Genomic DNA, 24,106 nt, shown 5'->3' with positions numbered 1-24,106 from the left:
ACTTACCACTATGTAATAATTTCTTATCAGTGTACCTTTTCATTAACACTGAAAATTGAATCTTGACTCTTCTTAACATATGTTTCTCTTTTAAAAATAGTAAGCCAATACATTTATAAGGGAACAATATACTTTTATACTCTTTATATTTATTAGAATGTTTCAGCTAAATTAATTATGCGTCTATGAGAATTATAATGACTTTTACTTACGTCTACTTTTTGCTCTTACTTTGCTGTCAATAAAAGAGATGGGAAAAAATGATATGGCTTAGCATATACTTTAGATAACTCAGGATGAATGAAACTTGTTCTATAGAATGTTCTAGTATTACTAAGCCTTTTCTAAAATTATTGCATTTTCTCCATTAATAGTGATTTATGAATATAGAATGTAAGAAACGTTTTTCTTTTCAGAATAATTAAGTCATTTGTTACTTGGAAGTTGACTGTTAAAAGAATTAAGACAGAGAAGAGCAGGTAAGTCTTGTTATGAAATACACTTACTTAAAATAAGGCTTCTTGAAATTTTTCTATGTCATATTGAAGTAGATATAAACTAATTTTCACTTAGTGATTGGAAAGTCACATTCCATATTCTTCATGATTAAGTTTAACCCATTTTATTTTTTAAAGACTATTAATATTGTATATATATTTACCTTTATATATATTAATATATATAAATGTAATAACCACTTTTTATATTTCCCAGTATACCATTCTGTGGTGAAGAAATCATAGTGCTATGAAGAACCTCTGATGAGTTCTTTTGATCACTTAATCTAACTTTTTACCTTCAAGAATGGAATCATTAAATTATTTAAGATAGATGACAGTTAATTCTGTTTTATAGAATCTCCAGCAGACAAGTTTTGTTGTTGCTATTAAACTTTTTACTTTGAGATAATTATGATGAAAATATTTTAAGAAATGATACAGAGAGATCTCATGTACCCTTTACCCTGTTCCTCCAGTGGTCACAACTTGCAAACATCTAGTATGACAACCAGAACAATGACATTGATAAAATTAAAATATTAACATTTGTGCATCTCTCATGTTGCCTTTTCATAGCTATATTCACTTCCCTCTCACTTCTACCCTCTTATTAACCTGTGGTGAGTACTAGTCTGTTCTCCATTTGTATAATTATCTTTTCAAGAATGTTATATAAATGCAACCACACAGTATATAACCTTTGGGACTGATACTTCACTTAGCATAACTCTCTGGAGGTTCATCCAGGTTGTTGCATGTATTAATTTTTTCTTTTTAGTGCTGGTAGCAGTCCATGATATGGACATACCACAGTTTGTTTAACCATTTATCTCTTGAAGTACACCTGGATGTTTTCCCGTGTTTGCCTAATACAGATAAACCTTCTGTAAATATCCATATACAACTTTTTGTGTGAAAATAAGTTTTCATTTCTTTGGGGTAAGTGCCAAGGAGTGCAATTGCTGGGTTGTATTATAATTACATGTTTAATTTTTTAAAGAAACTATCAAGGCATTCCCGGTTGTACCATTTTTCATTCCCACCAGCAATGTATATGTGATTCAGTTTGTCTGCATTGTTGCTACCATTTGAAGTTGTCACTGTTTTTTATTTTGAACATTTTGATAGGTGTGTAGTGATATCTAATTGTGGTTTTAATTTGCATTTCCCTAATGACTACTGATGGTGAATACCTTTTCATGTGCTTATTTGACAACTATGTATCTTCTTTGGTGAAATATCTTTTCATGTCTTTTGTCCACCTTCTAATTGGATGGTTTGTCTTAATACTGTTGTATTTTAAGAATTCTTTTTATATTCTGGATATGATTTCTTTGTCAGATACATGGTTTATAATATTTTCTTTCAGTCTTTGGCTTGTTGTTGCTGATTGTTTTTTTTAATGTATAATTATCTATTTAGCATCCACTGCATGCCAGGCATTGGGCTAGTAATTAACTTGCTTCTTGAAAATATAAACTATTTGGCCTCACTGCTTTACTGACCTTAGTGATCTTTAATGTAGACTTGGGCCTTTACTCAACTCCTTTCACTTGTTAAAGTGACGGTCGTTGCTGCAGGGGTGGCTGGAGCAAAAGGTGGGGCTGAGGGGTTGGAAGAAAGGGGGTTTGTTGCTGGTCATTAGTTTCTTGTAGATAGCATATAGTTAGGTCATGTTTTAAAATCCATGTGCCAATCTCTGTCTTTTAATTAGTGTATTTAGACCATTTATACTTAATCTAATTATTTATATGTTAGGACTTACGTTTGCCATTTTATTTTTTGGTTTCTGTTTACTCTATGTTTTTTGTTTGTCTTATTTCTTCTTCCTGCCTTCCTGACAGTTATTTGGACATTTTTTAGAATTTCATTTGGATTTATCTATAGTATTTTTGAGTGTATCTCTTTGTGTAGCTTTTTAGTGAATGCCATTATTATAATAATATATATACACAGTCTACTGGTGTCACCATTTTCTTAGTTTGAGTGAATTGTAGGAACTTTACCTTTATATCCCTTTACTGTCCCTCATTTATAATATAATTGATCATTTGAATTGCTATTCACCTGTAGATGTTTGTTTTCTCTTGATGCTTTTAAGAGTTTTTCTTTTGTCCTTATTTTTCAGAAGCTTGACTTTGACGGATCTGGGTGTGGTTTTCTTTGTCTTTATTCTGCTTTGGCTTCTTGAATCTCTACATTAGTGTGTTTCTTGACAAACTTGGCAAATTTTTGTCCATTATTCAAGTATTTTTTTCAGCCCTGAAAAATAGACTGAAAAACCTCATCTTTTTCCAGGACTGCAGACACAAATGCTAGATCTTTTTTTTTTTTTTTTTTGTAGTCCCACTCGTTTCTAACAGTCTGCTCATTTTTCTCAGCCCACTTTTCTCTGTTGTTCAGAGTAGATAATTTCTGTTTTTCTGTCTTCCAGTTCACTGATTTCTCTGTTCACTCCATTCTGCTATTGAGCCAATCTATTGACTTTTTTTGAGTCATTATATTTTTTAATTCTAGAATTTCATTTGTTTCTCCTTTATGGCTCCTATTTCTTGTTTACCATTCTGTTTCTTTGCTCATTACCACCCAGTGAAGATGAAAGTCCCAGCTCCCTACTCAGCTTTTCCTGAAAACCTTCCATGAGGGCCCTAGGGGTGTGTCATTGCAGCTTGTCAAGGATAGAACTTGGTTCTCCACTTGGCCTTTTTTTCCTATGGTATTTGACTAGAATGGAATGGCTATTGTTTAAAATTTTTCTGTCTTGCTAGACTATCCCTTTTCCCTTTAGCTAGACAGCAGGCTTTTTGTCTGCACTTTTTGGCATTTCCAGATTGCTGGTTTCTTCAACTCCAAATTTGGGATATACGAGGCAAAAGAAAACCTGGGGAACTTAGCACCATGTCATTCCTAGTCAGTTTTCCTTCTCTTCTCTACCTTTCAGTGTCTTCTTCATGGTTGCTTTATGTAAAATGCCCAGAGTGTTTAGTTGTACTTAAGTTGATGAATACTGAAGGATATATCTGCTCCATTTTCCTAGAAGCCAGGACCTGAGTTTTAATATACTTCTGTGATATACTTTCTAATATCTAGCAGTTCTTTGTTGCATGTGAATAAAGTTTTGGAGAATGTAATTAGTTTTCTATTATAATAGAATGAAATTTGTAAATTTCTCATAACACCTGTGCTTGATAAGTCATTAATTGATGCATTGTCTTTCTCTTGTCAGATCTTACCATTACAACTCAACTTTTTTTCACATTTTCCATGCTTATAATTATTTTTCTAATGCACCCCCCGTATCTTTGTACCTATGTTAAAATGTACAAATAAAATTGAATACATTTTTAAAGGAAAAAAAGAAAGCTTTAAACAATGCTAAGTAACGTGAGTTCATTACTACCTGAATTTTGATTATCATTCTTTTGTTAATAAATACCAAGATTGGGTTTGCTTGTTGTGACATCTCACTTTCTGGGATGTGCCGCTTGTTTTTAGTATGATCTTTCTTCCTCTGTATACTAGATGCTTAGAGGAATATCAGGCATCCAGGAGTAGTTCCATGTTATGTGAACCCTATATAATTTGAGGAGCCCTTCTTTAAGATAAATAACAAGGCTTTGAAAGAAGTAGTGCAAATAAAGAGCACGTGAAGCTTTAGCTTCACTAGCTTCCTGGTATATAAAGCTTTTACCTGTAAAATGGAAATACAGGAAAAAGCTAATTGTATATTGTGAGATGACAACCTATAAAAATCAGCCACCTTTCAAGGAATCAATGAAGGACAGAGGGCCCCTTCCTCTCTATACACTGTTGCACAGGGAAGTTTGCTTTTCTTGATGCAGTTTTCAAGGAGCTTTATCTCTTCCACTCTGCTCTTTTCTCCTCCAGTTCTGCCCTTCTACTCTTTCCAGTGTTGTAAGCAGTAATTTGTTTCATCTTTATGACCATGACCAGACTAATAGAAAGAGGCAGAGAAAAGAAAAAGCCCCAACTTCTCTATTTTAGGATATAGGGGGTTGGAGAATTTAAGAAACTTTCTCCAAGTGGCCCCTAATCTAGTTATTTTTTTTCCTGTAATTGGATAAAAAATAAATTGAGGAAATTTATTTAAATTTAATAAATAGGGGACTATAATTCCTTTTGGATGTCACTGCCTACTGTTTCAAAAATTAGTGAACTCAGTGGCATAACAGAATAACATCATCACTTGTTTCCCCTCCTATTTTGTTCCACCCCCAGTACCAAAACCTTGACTGCAGCATCATCAGCCAATCAAAACCCAGAATGTTTAGTAATCTTTATCAGTATCATTTAAAATGTGGTAGATGTAATACATATTAACTATAGACATATGAAATAAATTATACTAGTTACCTCTAAATTAATTTCATTCTTTTGAATGAGAGATAAGTCTGGGAATTTTTTAACTTTCAGGTCATTTTTATATCACCATCTTTTTTTGGCTGATGAGTTATTTCAAGGTTGTTTGCTTTATATAAGAGGACTTTGTGAAGAAGCAGTTAGTCTCAAAAAAGATAATGAAGATAATCCGTCTGCCATATGCCTTGTAAAGGTAGGTAGAAATGTCTTACTGTTAGACAATATTGTTATATAGAAAGTAGGAAAAACAAATGGAATTTTAAATTCAAAGGAATTCAGATTTCTAGATCCACAGTAATCAATCCCTATGAATGACTGATGTTCTAAAATACCTTGAAAGAACATTATTCCACTCACTCATAATAGTTAATGACATTCCTTAAATTAATAATTAAGGAATAAAAAATATCTTCCATGCGTTTAACCTATGTTGTTATGAGGCTCTTTGTTTTCTTCAAAACTCTAAAATGTTCAATATTACTTGTAAATAATCAGTTATCTCTGACACACAATATTTTGTTTGTTTTTGGGGGGAGAGATAATTAATTTTATGTATTTATTTACTTTTTAATGGAGGTACTTGGTATTGAACCCAGGACCTCATGCATGCTAAGAACAAAGTCTACCACTGACCCATACCCTCCCCACCTCTAATACATAGTTGATGGTCACCAGCTATTCTTCTCTTAGTATGGCATGTCAGGAAGTTGTCGTAAGTTGCCACTCAGAGTGTTTGGTTAAATTTATGTATTCTTGTGTTCGACAATTCTAGAAGGGATGACTTCTTAATGAATGATTTAATTTAATTTGTATAGAACAGTTCTTCCAAAGAGGTTAAGTACATAGACCTATAAATATTAAGTGTTTACTATACAGTTGAACAGGATTCCAGCAGCTTTTATTTCACTTACCTGCTATGTCAGGGAGACACTGAAAGTAAAACTGATAGCCCTTGAGGTGTAGAAAGAGAAATGGTAAAAGGGCCTGGACAAATGATAAATTTGACAATCAGTGCAAAATTAATTGTGTTGACTATATACATGTAATAAGATTAATATTTGTAAACAGCTTATTTTTAGAATCAGTTATGTATAGGGACTGATACATAGTAGGTCCTCAATAAATAGTCTTTCAGTAAATAAAAGAATTAATGAGGAAAGATGAGTTAACCACTGCTGATGAAGTATCATTTGTATTGTTATATTAAGAATACTAATGCTTCAAAATGATTAAATTCAAGTTAAGTAGGAAACATGTCACAGAGGAGTATTTTTGATACGGTTTTAATGCAGAAGGAAATCAGTTGGGCAGCTATGATATGTTGCTTTATGCATGACTGAGTGACAGAATTTATCAATTAACTTAATCATAGGTGGCAAGGCAAAGGAGACTTTAAAATGTCTTTGAAATCTGTGAAATGCTTAATGGATGTTAATGCTAACAGTGACAGAGAAGGGATGTTGTAGACCTTAGGCCATATAACCTTTCCCCCAGAACATGAAGCAGAAGGGAACAATCCTCTCCAGACAATATATATAATGTGTTAATTATCTATTATATGCAAAATGCAAAGGAGATGGATACAAAGTAAAAAACAAATCTGCTATTTTCAGTCAGCTTACGGTTTATTGAAGAGAAAATTCTTTACATATAAAAATGATACCTAATTCTAGAAGTGGTCCCTCAGTTTTGCTAATCATCATAGTTAATCAATTAGCAAAATCTAAGGCAAGGAACATTTGTTTGCAAATAACACTTGTAAAATAGTCATTCCACAGAAATTCAGAGGAAGCAGAGATTAGCTGCCTTTGGAGTACAAGTTAGGGCATGCTTCATGAAGGAAGGGTATCATGAGTCAGGCTATGCTGGATTTGAATAGCCATGGGGAAGGGGAATAGGGCAGTTAAATAAGGGACATGAATTTGTGTAAAACATTCACTATACGTTTGATTTGGAAGTTAGGTTAGGTCTTGAACATCAAGTCTAGTATAAGAGAAATTAGGGGAAAGTAGCAGCTGAACCTGCCCTTAGGGCAAGGGTGCTTCTGGTGGGAGTTGTGAGGACAGCTTGCAAGAATGGGAGTTTCCAAGACTGTCTATGGAGAAGCCAGTGTTGGAGAGAGAACAGAGATTCATAGCCAGGAGAACTCAGCTGGATCAGGAAGCAGATGATCAATTGTGCACTAGGACTGAGATGTTCTGCATAGCTGGGGAAGCAGATACCAATGAAGATTGGTAAGGAGGTAAGGAGAATAAGGCAGGGTTTATGGGTGCATATGATAGCATTGTTTAGAAGCTAATGCCATGAATGAAGTTCATGAGTGTGCCAGTATACACTGCTGGGATGAAAGAACATCTTTGCTGACTAGGGGGAAAAAAAAGCACAACCTTAAAGTTAAGAATTATGTTTTATTTGGTAGACGTTCTGAGGACTCAAGCCTGGGAGGCAGCTTCTTAGATAGCTCTGAGGGACAGCTTTGAAGAGGTAAGGGAGGAGGCGGGGATATATAGGGGATTTTTGCAACAAAAACCAGGTGTCAGAACATCAAAAGATTGCTGTTAACTAAAGAAAATCAGATATTTTAGGTTAATGAGTTTAGGACTTTTCTATGTATGGGAGGATGCAGAGTCTGGGCTCTATGAAATCATTCTTTTGATTTGCACTTTAACAATCTAGGGCTAAGTACCCAGCTTTTCTCTATCCTGAATCCCTTCAGGGTACACAGTTGAGGGTGGCTGCAGTGGCTGCAGCTTGATGGCTGCAACATCCTTTTGTTTTCTGACTTGGCAAGCTACATTCCTCATCTACACCTTTAAAGAAACTGGAATGTTTAGAAGTAGAAGGGGAAGCACATACATGGATTGTTTTATATACACTTTCACTTTTAAATGACAAAATAAACCCTAGAGAGATTGTTACATATGCAAGGACACAGAACCAGCTAAAAGAGTGCTGGGACTTTTGATTATGTTTCTTATTCAAGAATGATTATTTTATTGGGCAGTATTTTGAGTGCTTAATAAAAACATAAATTTGTGTGACCCATCCCTTTTTGGGAGTAGTACAGTTAGTGGGGTTCATGATCTACATTTTTAGTAAGTCCTTCAGGTGATATATATGCAGAGTAAACTTTGAGAACTGTTCTTAAAGAACAACTATTAACTATTGAAAGTTGCTGAACATGCTATTTTAGGAAAATTAATGTGACATTGGTTTATGGGAAAAATTGAAAGTGAGGAGATAGGAGAATTTAGAGGTCAGTTACTGTAGTACTGGAATAATACATGTGTAAGCAATAAGGACTTCATTTGGCAGTGAGATCAGAAGGGAAGGTTTTTGAGAATTATTTAACTGGAAAAATCAGGACTTGGTAACCAGATATGAAACCAGGAGAGAGAGCAGAGTTAACCCAAAATTTTAATGCCAGAGCAGTACTTTTCAATCCTACCTCCTCTATTTTTGGAGGCATATATTTATAAAGTATAGTAGTATACTAGGGATAAAGATGTCTGCTTATTTATTGATGAAAATCTGTTTTGGCAAGAGAATCAACACAATTTGGGAAAAAAACAATACTGGAAGGAGGAAGAATGATGGGATACACATGAATGGATGTAACATATGTCTGTATTACTAGAGAGTTTAGTTGATGGAAATTTTTCTGTGCTGGATTCTGAATAAATTCAGAATGAAATTTACTTTAATTGAATTATTAATTTCAGCCTCTTCATTCTGCATTTAGTGTTCATGTTTTTAAGTTTTACAAATAATTGGAACTTCAGAGGTAAAAGGAGTTTTTAGGATTGGTGAGTCCCCTGAGTTCCTAGATATTTCAAAAATATATTCACTCTTGAATTTTTCTGCTTTGGCTTAATTTTAGTTACAACTAAAATAGTGTGTTTTCCTGTCTTCTGTCAAGGTTTATTTAGATTTAATTATGGATGTTTGAATTTGAAGAATGTGTAAGGCATATAGTAATATAAAGCATAATGTATAGAAAGCATAATGTAAAAAAAGTATAAAATATACTCTTTATGACATGAAACAATAACCAAAATATTTCATTTTTGTAAATGAATTTTGATTTTCCAATGCTGAACATTTACTGTCATTTAATTAGCTGGATAGGTCTCGAACATACTCTCTAGATGAATTTTGTGAAGAACAGTTACAGCAGGCTATCCAAGCATTGAAACAACTTGAAAATATCATGGATAAAGCAATTTCAGAAGTGAAAATTACAATTTTAAAGGTACTTCTTTGATTGTATTCTATATATCATTTTTTAAGTATTGACTAAAACAGTTGTTCCAAATTACATCCCGGGAAAAGTGTTAGAAATGGGCAGGTAGAGGGACAAAGGTGGTTAATTAGCCAACCAATTAGATACATGATTTCTCTAGGTGCTATGTAGAATGCAAATAAATGTGTGTGTGTATGTGTGTGTATATTGCATATATATGTTTATTTTTGTAAATACTTTCAATGTGCTTAAACTAATTTAAGCTGACATATATAAGGAAACATAATTTGTTACAAAGTTCACAGTGTAAGACAAAAAACTCATATTCGGGAGAAACATAACTAGATGAGACAAAACTTTCCTAAGGAGTTTATAAAAAGGATTCGATAATACAATGAACAATGTCCTCAGAGCATTCTTACACAGTGTGCTATGACTCATTTCACAGGAGTATTTTATATAGCTTTGCTGTATAGGGAGTGACAGTGCAAGAAAGCATAATTCACAAGTGCCATTTGATGAGGGACTGATACATTATCGTCTAGTTTTGGACTTGCTTCCTCTGCTGGTTTGAATGAATCCAGCTGGACATTTGAGGCTCTCTGGAGCAATGAGTATACTGGGTCTCCCTCAAACTATTTTCAAATATTATTTCACTGAATTGAACTTTTGATCGATACTGGGTAGCAATGACTTCAAGGCTTTACTTGATAAGAATATGAAGTGCAGCTATTTTTTTGTCAAGGAAATAAAGCCTCTCATTCCTTATCATATTCCTTATAGTCTCCCTAACCTCCCTAAGCCCAGTCATATGTAGACAGACTTTGGGTCAGTTTAGCCAAGGACAGTATAAATCAAAAAGGAATTAATAAAGTATAGTCATAGTTATTTTACTTTCTTCCATTTAGCATCACCAGGATTGATCATGATTTTTATTCTGTTTCTTGGAGTGGTGTATCACTTTGATTAATTTGTAGATATTGAACCATCCTTGCATCTACAAGCCAGATCTTTTTGATCATTGTATGTGAGCACTTTAATGTATTGTTGAAGTCAATTTGCTAATTCTTTGTTGAGTATTTTTGCATCTATGTTCATCAGTGATATTGGTCTGTAATTTTCTTTTTTTCATGTCTGTTTTGTGTGTGTGTGTATGTGTGTGTGTGAGATGTCTTTGGTTTTGGTATTAGGATGATGCTGGCCTGGTACAGTGAGTTCAGAAGCTTTCCTTCCTCTTCACTTTTTTTGAGTAGTTTGAGTAGAACAGGTGCAAGCTCTTTTTTTTAAATGTTTGGTAGAATTCAACTGTTGTGAAGACATATGGTCCTGGACTTTTGTTTGTTGGAAATTTTTGATTACTGATTCAGTTTCATTACTGCTAATAGGTCTGTTCAAATTTTCTGTTCTTCCTAATACAGACTTAAGAGAGTGTAAGTTTTTATGCATAAAGAATATTATGCATTTCTTTTATTTTGTCCAGTTTGTTGATGTGTAATTGTTTGTAATAGTCAGTTATAATCCTTTGTGTTTCTGTAGTGTCAGTTGTAACTTCTCTTTCACTTTTGATTTTATTTATTTGAGCCCTCTTTTAATCTTGATGAGTCTGGCTAAAGGTTAATTTCCTGATACCGTAAATTGTTTATCTGTGTTTTTTATATCTCTCTGAGCATCTTTAGAACAAGTATTTTGAATTCTTTGATAATTCCTTTATATCCATTTCTTTGGGCCGTTGACTGGAGGTTTACTGTATCTCTTTGGGGGTGTTATATTTCACTGATTCTTCACAGTCCCTCCCAGTAGCCTTGTGTAGATGTCTGTGCATTTGAAGAAGCAGTCACCTCTTCCAGACTTTGTGTACTGACTTCAGTAAGGGAAGCCTTTCATTTGTGGATGGGGCATGCTAGAACATCTTGTGACCCTGGGTCCAGTGGTACAGGGTGCCAAATGTGGTGCCATGTGGAGGCACTGGGTCCTGGGTGGCAGTGTGTGATGTCTCTCACCTCAGGCCTCTTAGGACAATAGCATCAACAACTCTATGGTCCTTGGCAAGTGCTATGAGGGTCCACAGTAGCTGCAAGGGCTATTGATGTCTTAAGTGGTACCTCTGGGTCTAGAGGCTAGGGACCAAGACAGGCAGTCTTGATGGCCAGAAATGGTGTGTACACACTTGGCTGATAGGACCATCTGCAGGTGCCTATGCAATGGCAGGAACCAGTTGGAGACACACATGTAGTGGTGAGGGCCAGACAAGCAGCAGTGGCTGGGCCAACTGTGGGTACACTGGTAGCTTCTGGAACCTGACTGTCAGTGCTTGCTACTGTGGTTGCTGAGTCTCACCACAGGTGCATGGCAGTTGAGGCTAGTAATGAGGGTCAGGCTGAATGTGTGCAGATGCTTAATTGGTGAGGTAAGTTGCAAGTAGGCACAGTGGTACAGGCCAGTGACTGAAGACAGGGCCTGATCCAGAACTAGAAGCAGCTGTGGAGGCCCTGGCTATTATGTGTACTCTCCTGTGAGTGCAGAGTCTCTCTCACACACACCTAGGAACTGCGCAAGCAGTGGAGTTGGTGATGAGCATTATGCCATCAGGTGCAAGTGCATAGCCGGAGGGGCTAGTCCTGAGTGTATGCATGGCAGTGAGGGTCAGCCATGGGGTTTTAGTCTGGCATTTTGCATTCAGGTAGCTGTAGAGGCATGGGCTGGCTCCTGGTGTGGTTCCTGGACTCTGGCAGAGACAGGGTTGAGGAGAGGTTGGGGAGGGACTTAGGCATCAGTGAAATGCAAATATGTGTGGCAAAAGCTGGTGAAATCTGCTGGGTGGTGGGTTACAGCAGCAATGCTAGCTGTTGGTTCTTCAGTGGCAACAGCTGCTGGGTTTATCTGTCAAGCAGGTCACTGTGAACTGCAGTTTTTCCTCCTGCATGGCTGCTATTGGCAGTCCCTGTTTTTCTTCCTTGTTTAGCCATCTGTACATCTCAGCTTTGCTGGCTTGTTTGGGTGAAATCAGAGACCTTTGTGCAGTGCCCCCAAATCTGGGGAAGCTGGCTGCTCATTCTCCTCTTCCTATCCTGGCCAGAGGGACTCTTCCTACCAGAGGAGTTCCCTCTTGGCACTGAGCAAAGTCAGCTTGGGGTGAGGGGTGGGATGATGCAGGAAAACTGAAGCTGTCTTATTTCTTTTTTTGTGCAATTATTCTCAGTTTTTTGTTCCACTGTGTTGCTAAAATTTCTTAAGTGGACTTAACTTCCAGAGCTGTTTTTGTTCATCGATAGCTGTCTAATTATTGATGTTTGTTGTAGGGCAAAAGCTAGGTTACCCTCACCATTTTGGATGAATTATTTAAACTGTCCTGAGTCTCACTACTTTGTAGCCAAACTCTAGGCTATTGGTTCTCAAGTAGGCTGCACACTAGTATCACCTGGGGTGGGTAGTCGATATTGATATCTGGGATCATCTTAGACTAACAGAATCAGAATTTCTGATAGTAGAGCCCAGACAGCACTATAAAAGCTCCTCAAGTGAATCTAAAATACATCTAGATTGAAAAACATTCTTCTCAGCAATGTTTGGAACTGCCTAGTTCTGGAAAAATACAGCACAGGTATGGAACTGATGGACTGGAAACCAAGAGTCACCATCAGTGACGTAAACCTACAGTCAAAATTGAGATATGCCTGACCTAAGAGTATACCCTGTGATGACAGAAAATATGTTAGCCTCTCAAATGCCAGAATTCCCATCAGCCTCACCAATATTCAGTAAAAAGATCAACATTACCAGGCTTGTCACTGTATAATTTTGTACTAATATAGTTATTAAGCCATTTGAAGCTCTGCTTCATCATTTTACCAATAAAAAAACATGCAATATGCACATATAAAATTTTCTAATCATTGAAAAGATAACCTTTCCAATAAAAAATACCTATTAATAAAGTTAGCATGCCATTTATCAAGCCCAGTGTGACTCTGCCCATAATTGGTGTAGAAATCCTGTCTTTTTCTAGTCTGGTTTCTTCAAGCAACTATTGCAACTATTGTATCACTAAAGAACTGCATCACATTGGTAAATCATTCCTCCAGAGAGTCAACCAGTACCCTAAAAAATTTTCCAATTTGGTAAATAATTGACCCAATTAATTTTAAAGAAGAAAATAAAATGAATAAAATGAAACATGAAGAGAGGCAACATAAAAAACTAATGCAATTATGTTTTTAAAAATTAGAATACAAGTTGAAATGGATGACAACTTACCAAGTATTTATGTATCAATGGAGCAAAACATAAAAAACCCGAACAACCAAAAAAGAATGAAAATTGGAAATATTTTTAGAATTTTTAAGACCCATCATTAATAAAAAATGTGTGTCAAAAAGAAACCATTTTGAGTAACTTCAGAATTATTTTTAGAAGCACAACTTAGAAATGTTTAGTGGTACCAGTAATACCAGTAATTTTTTATTAAAACATGTCTTTCTTTAATAACTTACTGAGTCATCTTGAGATATGAGTATATTATTAAAAAAATAAAACTCTAACATCAAATTTAATGAATTCAAGTTTTTTCTTAATTCTGTATTTAAAAAATTCTGATTGCTATAGCCTAGCGTCAGGGTGACAGCATTGCACTGGGTTTTAGGAAACGTTACGTTTAAACTTGACTCTCCCCCACTGGTAACTCTTAGTGTATTTGAGGAGGGTCTCTCTAGGTAGATGCATGTTGATATTCATTAGTATATACTTCTTTGAGTTCCAGAAACTTACCTGCTTATAACTAAGACACCAAACTTCATAGACTTCATAACGCATGAGTTGTTTTCTTTTTCTCTGACATTTAAATACAATGTTAAGCATAAAGCGAAGTCTTAATGAAAGTTGTTGATAATGTTTTGTTCAATACATTATTTAAACTAATAAAATACTATAAATTAGAAATTACACTATATTAACATAGGAAATGATCACTTGTCTCTCAATTTATTGAATTTTAGGTGGCAGAAAAGAAAAATATTAAAGAATATTTTGAGTCAAACCTCTCTGAAGACACAGCACATTTCAAGCTGCCTAAATATCGACGCTTATTAAAAGTAATTTTCAAGTTTCTAATGTTGGTTGACTATATGTTTCAGGAACTCATCCGTCAACTAATGAACACTGCAGTCACACTACTTTTAGAATTATTTGATAATTCTGCTAAAATGTCATTTTCAATGGAAAAAAAGAATGAAAGTCTCATCAAGTAAATCACTTTTTTGCATTATAGAAGGAATTTATAATCATATTGCTGTGATATACTGTCAGTTATAGAGGAAATATACAATAATTTAAGCTAGAATTTGCAAGTAGAGATAGTTTCACTTCTTTTCTCCTAATCTGATGCTCTTTCTTTCTCTCTCTCTCTCTCTTTCTCTTTTTCTCTTTCTCTTTCTCCCTTCCTTTCTTCCTTCCTTTCTTCCTTTCTTTTCAAAACTAATTACCCTGACTAGAATCAGTGTTACTAAAAGTGGCAAGAGTAAACATCTATGTTTTATTCCTGATCTCAGAGGGAAAGCTTTTCTGTCTTTCATCATTAAGTATGATGTTAGCTGTGGGTTTTTCACAGGTGCTTTTTATCAGGTTGAGGATGTTCCTTCTGTCTTTAGTTTGTTGAATGCTTTTGTCATGAAATGATGTTGAATTTTGTTAAATTTTTTCCCGTCTCGATTGAAATGATCGTGTGTTTTTTACTTTATTAATATGGTGCACTACATTACATACATACATTTTTCTAGGCTGAACCAATCTTGCATTCTTACAAATCCCACTTGATTATGGTGTATAATCGTTTGTATATGCGGCTGGACTCAACTTGCTAGTGTTTTATTGAGGATTTCTGCATCTGTATTCATGAAGGGTATTGGTCTATAGTTTTCTTTTATTGTGGTGTCTTTGTCTAGTTTTAATACTAGACTCATAGAATCAATTGGTATAATTTCTTCCTTAAATGTTTGTAAGAATTCACCAGTAAACCTGTCTGGGCTTGGGGCTTTCTGTTTTGGAAGCTTGTTAACTGTTGATCCAGTTTCTTTAATGGAGTCCTATTCAGATTGTTCTCTCTTTCTGATTTTTGTGAGAAATAAGATTAAACAAAAAATGATTCTGTACTATTCTCTTGCCTCCAGAAACTCCTGACAGCTTTATTTCAGCCTTTTTTTTTCATCTTATGTTTAGATTTCTGCCTTATTTTATTATGGCTAGATTTTGCTTTTTTACCCAATCTGAGAGTTTCTGTCTTTTGATAGGGAAATTGAACCTATTCACATTTAGTAATAACTCTTATGCTTTGATTTTATTCCATCCATTTTACTTATGCTTATTATTTATTTTACTTTGTTTATTGTTTTTCTCTTTTTTCTTCTTTTCCTGTTTTTGCTGATGCAGTCAAATGTCTCTTCATTTTCAGTTCTTCCCACCTCCTTGTTTTAGAATTCTTTTTTGCTTTTTGATTTATGAATTCTCCATCTAATAATTATGATTAAATTATTATTTTCTATTAGTATATACTTATAATGTTTTAGTTTTCCATAAAAATGTTTTTTTCTATTCTCCCCAATTAAAGCTTGTAGAATATTTTTACTTCCCTATCCTGATGAAATGAGACATATGATTTTTTACTGTAGTAAAATATGCATAACATAAAACTTACCATTTTAACCAATTTTAAGTGTGCATTCACAGTGTTGTGCAACCATCACCATATCCATTTCCAGATCTTTCTCATCATCCCAAACTTAAACCTTATACCCATTAAACAATAACCTCTCATTCCCTATGCAACCCGCCACCCAACCAGGAAAGCCCTTTTAGTCTCTGCTATACTTTCCATCTCTATGAATTAACCCATTCTAGGTACATCATAGAAATGGAATCAAACAATATTTGTCCTTTATATCTGGCTGTTTCACTTAGCATAATATTTTCAAGGTTCATTCATGTTGTAACATGTATCAGAATTTCTTTCCTTTTGAAGGCTGAATAATACTCCATTGTATGTGTCCCACATTTTGTTTATCCTTTGATCTGTTGATAGACATTCAGGTTGTTTTCACCTGTTGACTGTTGTGATTAATGGTTCTATGAACATTGATGTGCAAATACCTGTTTGAGTCCCTGCTTTCAGTTCTTTATTGTGTGTGTTTGTGTGTACTTAGAGGTGAAATTGCTGGATCACGTGGCAATTACATGTTTAACTTTTTGAGGAACTTTTCTGTTATCTTCCATGGTAGCAGCACCATTTTAAGTGCCACCAGCAAAGCACTAGGGTTCTAATCCTCACCAGCACTGATTATTTTCCTTTTGCTTCTTATAGTATCACGCTAATTGGTGTGAAGTGATTATCTCATTATGGTCTTGATTTGTATTTCCTTGATGATTAGAGGTGCTGAGAATCTCTTCATGTGTTGGCCACCTGTATATCTTCTATGGAGGAATATGTAGTTATTTATGTAGTCTGGATATTAATGAGATATAAGAGTTTTAAAAGACTTTTTTTTTTCTTATTTCTTAACCTAGAATACATAAGGACATCTTTGCTTTCACTGGAAAGATAACAAATGATTATGGAGAATTGGATAATAATTCAAACTTACATGTTTCTTCTGTTCTAAAGTCAGAAGTAAAAACAGAAGCTGATATTAATAAGGTAAAATGGATTGAAAATGATAAACATAGCTTTTTAATGTAAAATGAATAATAACTTTTGGAATTAAAAATGTGATTTATAATTAACACTTAAACGCACAGTCACACAGACACCTGTTTATACTGTAGAAAGCTATAATTACACATATTCCATTGTTTCATTTGTTTACACCTTATACCTACTATGTGCCAAGCATTGAACTAGGGACTAAAATACAGCAGTGGGCAGAACAAATTCCCTGACCTCTTAGAACTTATGTTCTACAAAGAGAGACAGATAATAAAGTGATGAGTACTATGATGAAAAACGAAGGAAGATGAGGGAATACAGAGTGATACCATGTGCTACTTTACATGGAAGTAGTCAGGGAAGGCCACCCTAGCTAAAGTAGCAGTGCCCCCTTCTACCGCCACTACTGTATGCCTCTCTTTTTGCTTTTCTTCAGAGTACGTTTTTTGTGCTATTAACTTAAAAATGACACAAGCCAAATAAGAAAAACTTTGAGGGAATCCTAAAAGAAACTTTCATTAGGAAAACTTTTCTTGCCATGAAGAATTATCGCCCTACCCCAGCACTGTTTTCTTAAGATTAAACCTTCCGTGGTAAATGTTTATCCTCTTTGGCAAAACAAACAGTTTTATGAGACAGCACTATATAATATGTACTTTATTTATCCTTTCTTTTAAAAAAATATTTTAAGTAGATTTAGCATCAAGTGAAAATGTCCATATGTATTAAGTAGAAAAAAATATGCACACTTACATAGTTTGAAGTCTGGAAATACATGCAACAAAATAACAGTTGTTATCTGTGGGTGATAGGACTCTTTATCATTTATCATATGCTTTTGTATATATGCGTCTTCTGTTTCTAGACTATTCTGTTCTGATGACCTATCGGCCTGTTACAATGCAGATCCCTTACTGGATTAGCGCTATAGCTTTGAGTTAAGTCTTCTCTAAGAGTGTCTTGCTTATTAGCCATTTCCACTTCCATATACATTTTAGTATCAACCCTATTTGGACTTCAATTGAAATTGTCTAGATACATAGTCAGTTGGTGGTGGGAGAGTTAATATATTACGGTATTGAGTCTTTCTACCATGGTTTTGTTAAACTCTTCTTTAATGTCTCTAAATGTCTTTTATATTTTTTTCATGAAAATTGTATTTGCTTTTGGGGTTAAATTTAACCTAAGTGCTTTACATCCCTAATCTGTACTCTAAGGGAATTGGTATTTTAGTTGCTTCTACTAGTTCTTTTATAAACACTTTGGAGTAGAAATATTTCAAGATAAAAGCATATGCACTATTTTAAATTTTTCCTTAGGATTAACATTAAATTGACATTAAGGACATTTTTAAGACTACTTATTTGCATTGCAGAATTTCTCTGCAGACAAGATGATACTAATTTCTATTCTCTTAAAGACTGCCTTTTAAGTATGTCCTATTTTATGCTAGTTGTTGCCTATTGAAAATTAAAACCTGAAATTAACCAGTCTTAATTTTTATTTATATTGCTAGTCATAATGTTGGATATTTTTCTCATGCTTATTAGCCTTTTTTATTCCTCATTTTTATGACCTTTTGATGTCCTTTCCCCTTTTTTCTAATGGAGTTTTTTTTTTATTATTTAATTACATAAACTATTGTAAAATTAGACCATAACCATTTGTCATACATTGAAAATGTACATCCTAATATGTTGTTTGAGTTTTATTTTGTTAATAGTGCTTTTAGTATGAGGAAGATTTTTTTTTTTGCAGGTACCAAACATGGGTATAAAACTAGTATCTCTTCCATAAGAAGAGAGCATTATAGGATTAAACACACAAAGAGTGAAAAAAAATTACAGAATTTAGAAGAGAGATCTTATTTGAAGTTGCCAATTTTACATGCTCTTACACATGTCTTTTTATTTAGCCCTCCCAATAGCACTGCCAGGTTAACATTCTGAAGAAGGGCATGGTGTATATAGATCATTGGAAGAGTTGCCAGGGAACATAGTGTCATGTTAGAAATAATCTTTGGGCCATTTAATCAAATTGACACTGGCTACAAGAATATTAAATAAGAGCGTGAAATGTGGAGGCAAAAGTCAGAAAATATGAGAAGAAAGGAATAACAATAAAGTCTTAAGGGGCAGAGGATTCTTGGTGTGATTCCACAATATGGAATTGAACAGATTGTGAAGGACTTTAAATTCCAGACTAAGTAGTTTGAATCCTAGTCTCATTATCTGGGGTTATTGCCTTGGCCAAAATGATTATCTTCCAAAAGAGATGTGCTCAGCATTTGAGCATAATAGCATTGCATTGCTTTGTCTTGCCTTAGATGCTTTCCTAGCCCTGGACTGAGTCAAGTCAAGGGACTTAAGAGTCTTGGTTTTATAGGCAAGTGCCATCAATGAGAGGCAAAATACCACAGATTTGAAATGAGTAGATTAAACATGCCTGTCACTCTTAGTTTCACTGATCTCTACTTTTTGGTTTCTATTTCATTTAATTCTGCTCTAATCTTTTTTACTTCCTTCCTTCTATTAAGTCTGGGCTTCGTTGTTTTTCATTTTCTAGTCCCACTTGATCATGGTGTATAACTCTTTTAATGTATTGTTGGATTTGGTTTGCTAGTATTTTGTTCAAGATCTTTGCACCTGTGTTCGTCAGTGGCGTTGGCCTGTAATATGTGTGTGTGTGATATCTTTTTATGAATTTGTTTTCAGGGTGATGGTGGCCCCATAGAATGAGTTCAGAAGTGTTCCTTCCTCTGCAATTTTATGGAATAGTTGTAGAAGGATAGGTGTAACTCTTCTCTAAATGTTTGGTAAAATTCACCTGTGAAGCCACTTACTTGGTCCTTGACTTTTGTTTGTTGGGAGATTTTATATTACTGATTCAGTTTCTTTACTGGTAATTGGTCTGTTTTCACATTTTCTATTTCATTCTGGTTCAGTCTTGGGAAATTATACTTTTTATACTTTTCTAAGAATTTGTCCGTTTCTTCTGGGTTGTCCATTTTACTGGCATATAGTTGTTTGTAGTAGTGTCATGATCTTTTGTATTTTGGTTATAAATTCTTCTTTTTCATTTCTGGTTTCATTGACTTGGGTCCTCTCTGTTTTTTTCTTGGTTAATCTGGCTAAAGGTTTATCAATTTTGTTTATACTTTCGAAGAACCACTTTTTAGTTTCATAGATATTTTCTTTTTTTGTCTCTATTTCACTTATTTCTGCTCTACCTTTTGTGATTTCTTTCCTTCTACTGACTTTGGGTTTTATTTGTTCTTTCTCTAGTTTCTTTAGGTGTAAGATTGGATTGTTTATTTGAGATTCTGTTTCCTGAGGTAAGCTTGTATCACTGCAAACTTCTCTCTTAGAACTGCTTTTGCTGCCTCCCATAGGCTTTGGATCATCGTGTTTTCATTGTCATTTGTCTTGAGGTATTTTGTGATTTCCTTTCATTTCTTCAGAGATCCATTGGTTGTTATAGTAGCATATTGTTTAGCCTCCATGAGTTCGTGTTTTTTGAAATCTTTTCTTGTGGTTAACTTCTAATCTCGTAGTGCTGTGGTTGGAAAACATGCTTGATATGACTTCAGTATTCTTAAGTTTACTGACAGTTGTTTTGTGGCCTAGCATGTGATCTGTCCTGGAGAATGTTCCATATGTACTTGAAAAGAATGTACATTTTGCTGTTTTGGGATTTAATGTTCTATATATAACATTAAGTCCATCTAATCTAATGTTTCATTAAGGCCAGTGTTTCCTTACTGGTTTTTTGTCTGGATGATCTGTCCATTGATGTAAATGGAGTTTTAAAGTCCCTTACTATTACTGTGTTACTGTCATTTTCCCCCTTTATGTTTGTTAATACTTTCTGTATTTGTTTATGTGCTCCTATGTTGGGTGTATATATGTTTACAATTGTTATATATTCTTCCTGGGTTGATCCCTTGATCATTATGTAGTGTCCTTCTTTGTCCCTTGTCAGTCTTTATTTTAAAGTCTATTTTGTTTGATATAAGTATTGCTTCTCTGGCTTTTGTTTTGTTTTTGTTTTTGTTTTTGTTTTTGTTTTTGTTTTGCTTTCCTTTTAAATGGAATGCCTTTTTCCATTCCCTCAATTTTAGTCTCTGTATGTCTCTAGGTCTGAGGCAGGTCTCTTATAGGCACCAAATAGCAGATAGGGTCTTGTTTCTGTTTCCATTCAGCCATTCTGTGTCTTTTGGTTGGAGCATTTAGTCCATTTACATTTAAGGTAATTATGGATATGTATGTTCTTATTGCCATTTTGTTAGTTATTTTGTATTTATTTTTGTAGGTCTTTTTTTTTTCCTTCTTTTGTTCTCTTCTCTTTTGATGACTGCATTTAGTGTTATATTTCATTTCCTTTTTCTTTTCTGTGCGTATAACTATTACAGGTTTTTGGTTTGTCGTTACCGTGAGTGTTTGTTTGAGCTCTCCATCAAATCTGAAGGAGAGCATTGCTGGGTTGAGTATTCTTGGTTATAGGTTTTTACCTTTCATCACTTTGAATATACCATGCCACTCCCTTCTGGCCTGCAGAGTTTCTGCTGAAAAATCAGTTGGTAGTATTATGGGAGTTATGTTGCTATTTGTTGCTTTTCCCTTGCTACTTTTTATATTTTCTCTTTAAGTTTTATCATTTTAATTACAATGTGTCTTTATTCCTCTTTGGGTTCATCCTGTGTGGGAATCTCTGCACTTCTAGACTTGGGTGACTGTTTCCTTTCCCAGGTTAGGGAGGTTTTCAGCTATTTTATTTTCAAATATGTTCTCAGTCCTCTTTGCAGTTACTGTATTCTTCATCACTTTTTGCTTGTTCTTTGTTTTCTAACTTTTTGTTGAAAAGTTCTAACTTCTTATTCTGTGTATCCATTCTTCTCTCCAGTTCTTTGGTCATCTTTATGATCATACTCTAAACTCTTTCTCAGGTAGATTGCCTATCTACACTTCACTTAGTTCTTTGGGGGTTTTATCTTGTGCCTTTGTCTATAACTTGTTCTTCCTCCATGTCTTTTTGTCTAAGAGATTAAATATGGAGAGGTGAGTTGATCATCCTCTTGACTCATGCATGCTCATTTCATCAGTTCATTCAAGGTCTCTTGTTAGTTTTATGTTTCTCCCCTTTCCCCAATTTTAACCAATCCTGCTCCTCTTATGAGATGTAGTTTATGTTTTTTTCTTCAATCCACTTTCCGTAAGTTTACATTGAATTTTTAAAATATATTGTTAGGTTTTGGTATATACATGTTAAAATTTGTATAAATGTTACTCTGCTGCCTTTCTGTTTTTACATATTTTTTCTCAACGTTGTTATGATTCATCTAACAGGTAGATCTCGATCTAGGTCACATGATGACCCCTCACTAAATCTCTCTTTGGTGAAGGACTTGTTTTCACTGTTAGCTCCCTTTGTTTCTTAATGACTGAAAGTAAAGGTTGTGGTTCCAAGAGGTTATTCAGATGACCACCTGAGAAACTCTAACTAGATGCATCGAGCACAGCTGATTATCTGTGGGATATAAGGAATCAGTAGATTACTTGAGAAGCCGCACCTAGATGGAGCCTAAGAGCAATTACATTCTTAGTAAATAAGATAATTATGCCTAAAATACTCCTGTTATTTTTCAGTAGATATACCTATACTAGTATAATTACATTAAAGTGAAGGACTAGGACCTATAGTAATGGATTTGAAGTATATTCTTGATTTGTAATTCTCAAATCTGAGTACACAATAGAATCACCTGTTCAGCCTTTAAATGATTCAGATTCCTGGCCCTTGCCCCTGACTTTTCAACTAAAACTCACTGGGGTTAAGGCCTAAGAATTTGTGTTTTTAGTAAGCTCATAAATGATTAATATGGAGTCACTCTGGCATCAATTTACACAGTCTCTGGGGGATAACTTTTGCATTATGATATATCATTTATTTTACATTATTTTAAAATGCAAATCAGTTATGGCAATAGAATGTTATTTATTTATACTGAGGTTATTATTTTTCATTTAAAATTTAGATCTGTATTATCCTCAATAAAAGGAGCATTCTTTGGTTTACATATTGACACTGACACTCTAACATCTGTTAAATTAGATTTTAAATAGTATTAAAGTGGATAAGGATTTGAGAAAAATATGTGCACCAATATTTGAAGTAAATCTACACTTGAGAACTCCTGTGGAGAGTAATTCTTCAGAAAATTCTAAAGAGAACTTTCACGAGTCTGACAAGTGTTGTGAAAAATCTGTGATGTGTGAAGATGAAATATCAGAAAATGAAGTCAGTTTAGTCATTAAACACTCAAGTGAAGAACTGCTCCCAGTGATGAAACCAGAAAGTTCTAGTTTCAACCTTGAAATTCTTTCAGGTAAGATGAATGAGACTATTAAGAGTGAAGGGAAATATCCTAAAAGCTGGAGAATGACATATGAGAGAAACTTGAAGTAGTTTATGTATTATCAGTTAATAGGTTGTGATTTTTATAAATATTAAAGTAAGCATGCTCAAGCATAAACTTATAGATCATTTGTGGTGCATGTAAGTAATAACACCATTATACACTTTTTATCTCAGTACATATATCATTTCTCATTGAGGGGCCCTAAGGACCCTCTTCATCAGAGTAAACAGCACTTGAGATGATTGTTAAAAATTCAGACTTTTAGAATTCTTCTCAGATCTCCTTAATCAGAATCTGAGGGTGGGGTGTACTACTTGAATACTGTCTTTCAAATAACATTTCTAGTTTATTCTTAGGGTGTTTAGAAAGCACTGGCATATATCACCTTGTCATTTAGCAGATGTAAGTATATATCAATTTTTTAATTCTCTTTCTTTTATTGGATTCTAATAGATTTAGACCTCACAGATGAGTTAGAGAAAAAGTACATGTCTGATGGGTAAGTAGAAGACATTTTTGAAATTACAAGTAATTATATTTTATATGTTAGTGCATTTTTTCTTATATATGCTTTTATTTATAAATATGAAATAAAATTTAATTTCTTTCTTAGATTTTCAGAATTCCCTACAGATCTCTTTATAACTCCCAACAGATTGGAGTTTTCAAGAAAAATTCAAAATATGCTGACTGATATTGAAATATGTATAAGTAAGTATTTTACTAAATATTTTAAGAGTTTAGTTAGATACATTGTCTTCTTTGGCAATTTTTCTTAAATTTAGGCATCTAATGCTTTTACCCAGTAATGTAGCAGACATTATAGTTTATTAAGAGATCACAAATTCACACTCTTTAAATAAATCAGTGTGAAT

At 34.2% G+C, this 24,106-nt stretch overlaps 1 protein-coding gene across 1 annotated transcript in view; it reads left to right on the top strand.

Moving 5' to 3' along the window:
• DNAH14 (dynein axonemal heavy chain 14) overlaps positions 1–24,106 on the top strand; it is a 274,100-nt gene that overhangs the window by 40,027 nt on the left and 209,967 nt on the right. The window contains exons 8-15 of the mRNA XM_072948673.1: positions 417–479; positions 4,935–5,073; positions 9,001–9,132; positions 14,115–14,362; positions 16,675–16,804; positions 22,925–23,198; positions 23,685–23,730; positions 23,845–23,942. Coding sequence (XP_072804774.1) covers positions 417–479; positions 4,935–5,073; positions 9,001–9,132; positions 14,115–14,362; positions 16,675–16,804; positions 22,925–23,198; positions 23,685–23,730; positions 23,845–23,942 — 1,130 coding nt within the window. The remainder of the gene's footprint in view (positions 1–416; positions 480–4,934; positions 5,074–9,000; positions 9,133–14,114; positions 14,363–16,674; positions 16,805–22,924; positions 23,199–23,684; positions 23,731–23,844; positions 23,943–24,106) is intronic.

This window comes from Vicugna pacos, chromosome 23 (assembly GCF_048564905.1).
Source record: "Vicugna pacos chromosome 23, VicPac4, whole genome shotgun sequence".
NCBI classification, from domain to species: Eukaryota; Metazoa; Chordata; class Mammalia; order Artiodactyla; family Camelidae; genus Vicugna; species Vicugna pacos.
The sequence above is the reverse complement of the archived record's forward strand: the minus strand, read 5'-3'. Positions and strand labels throughout refer to the sequence as shown.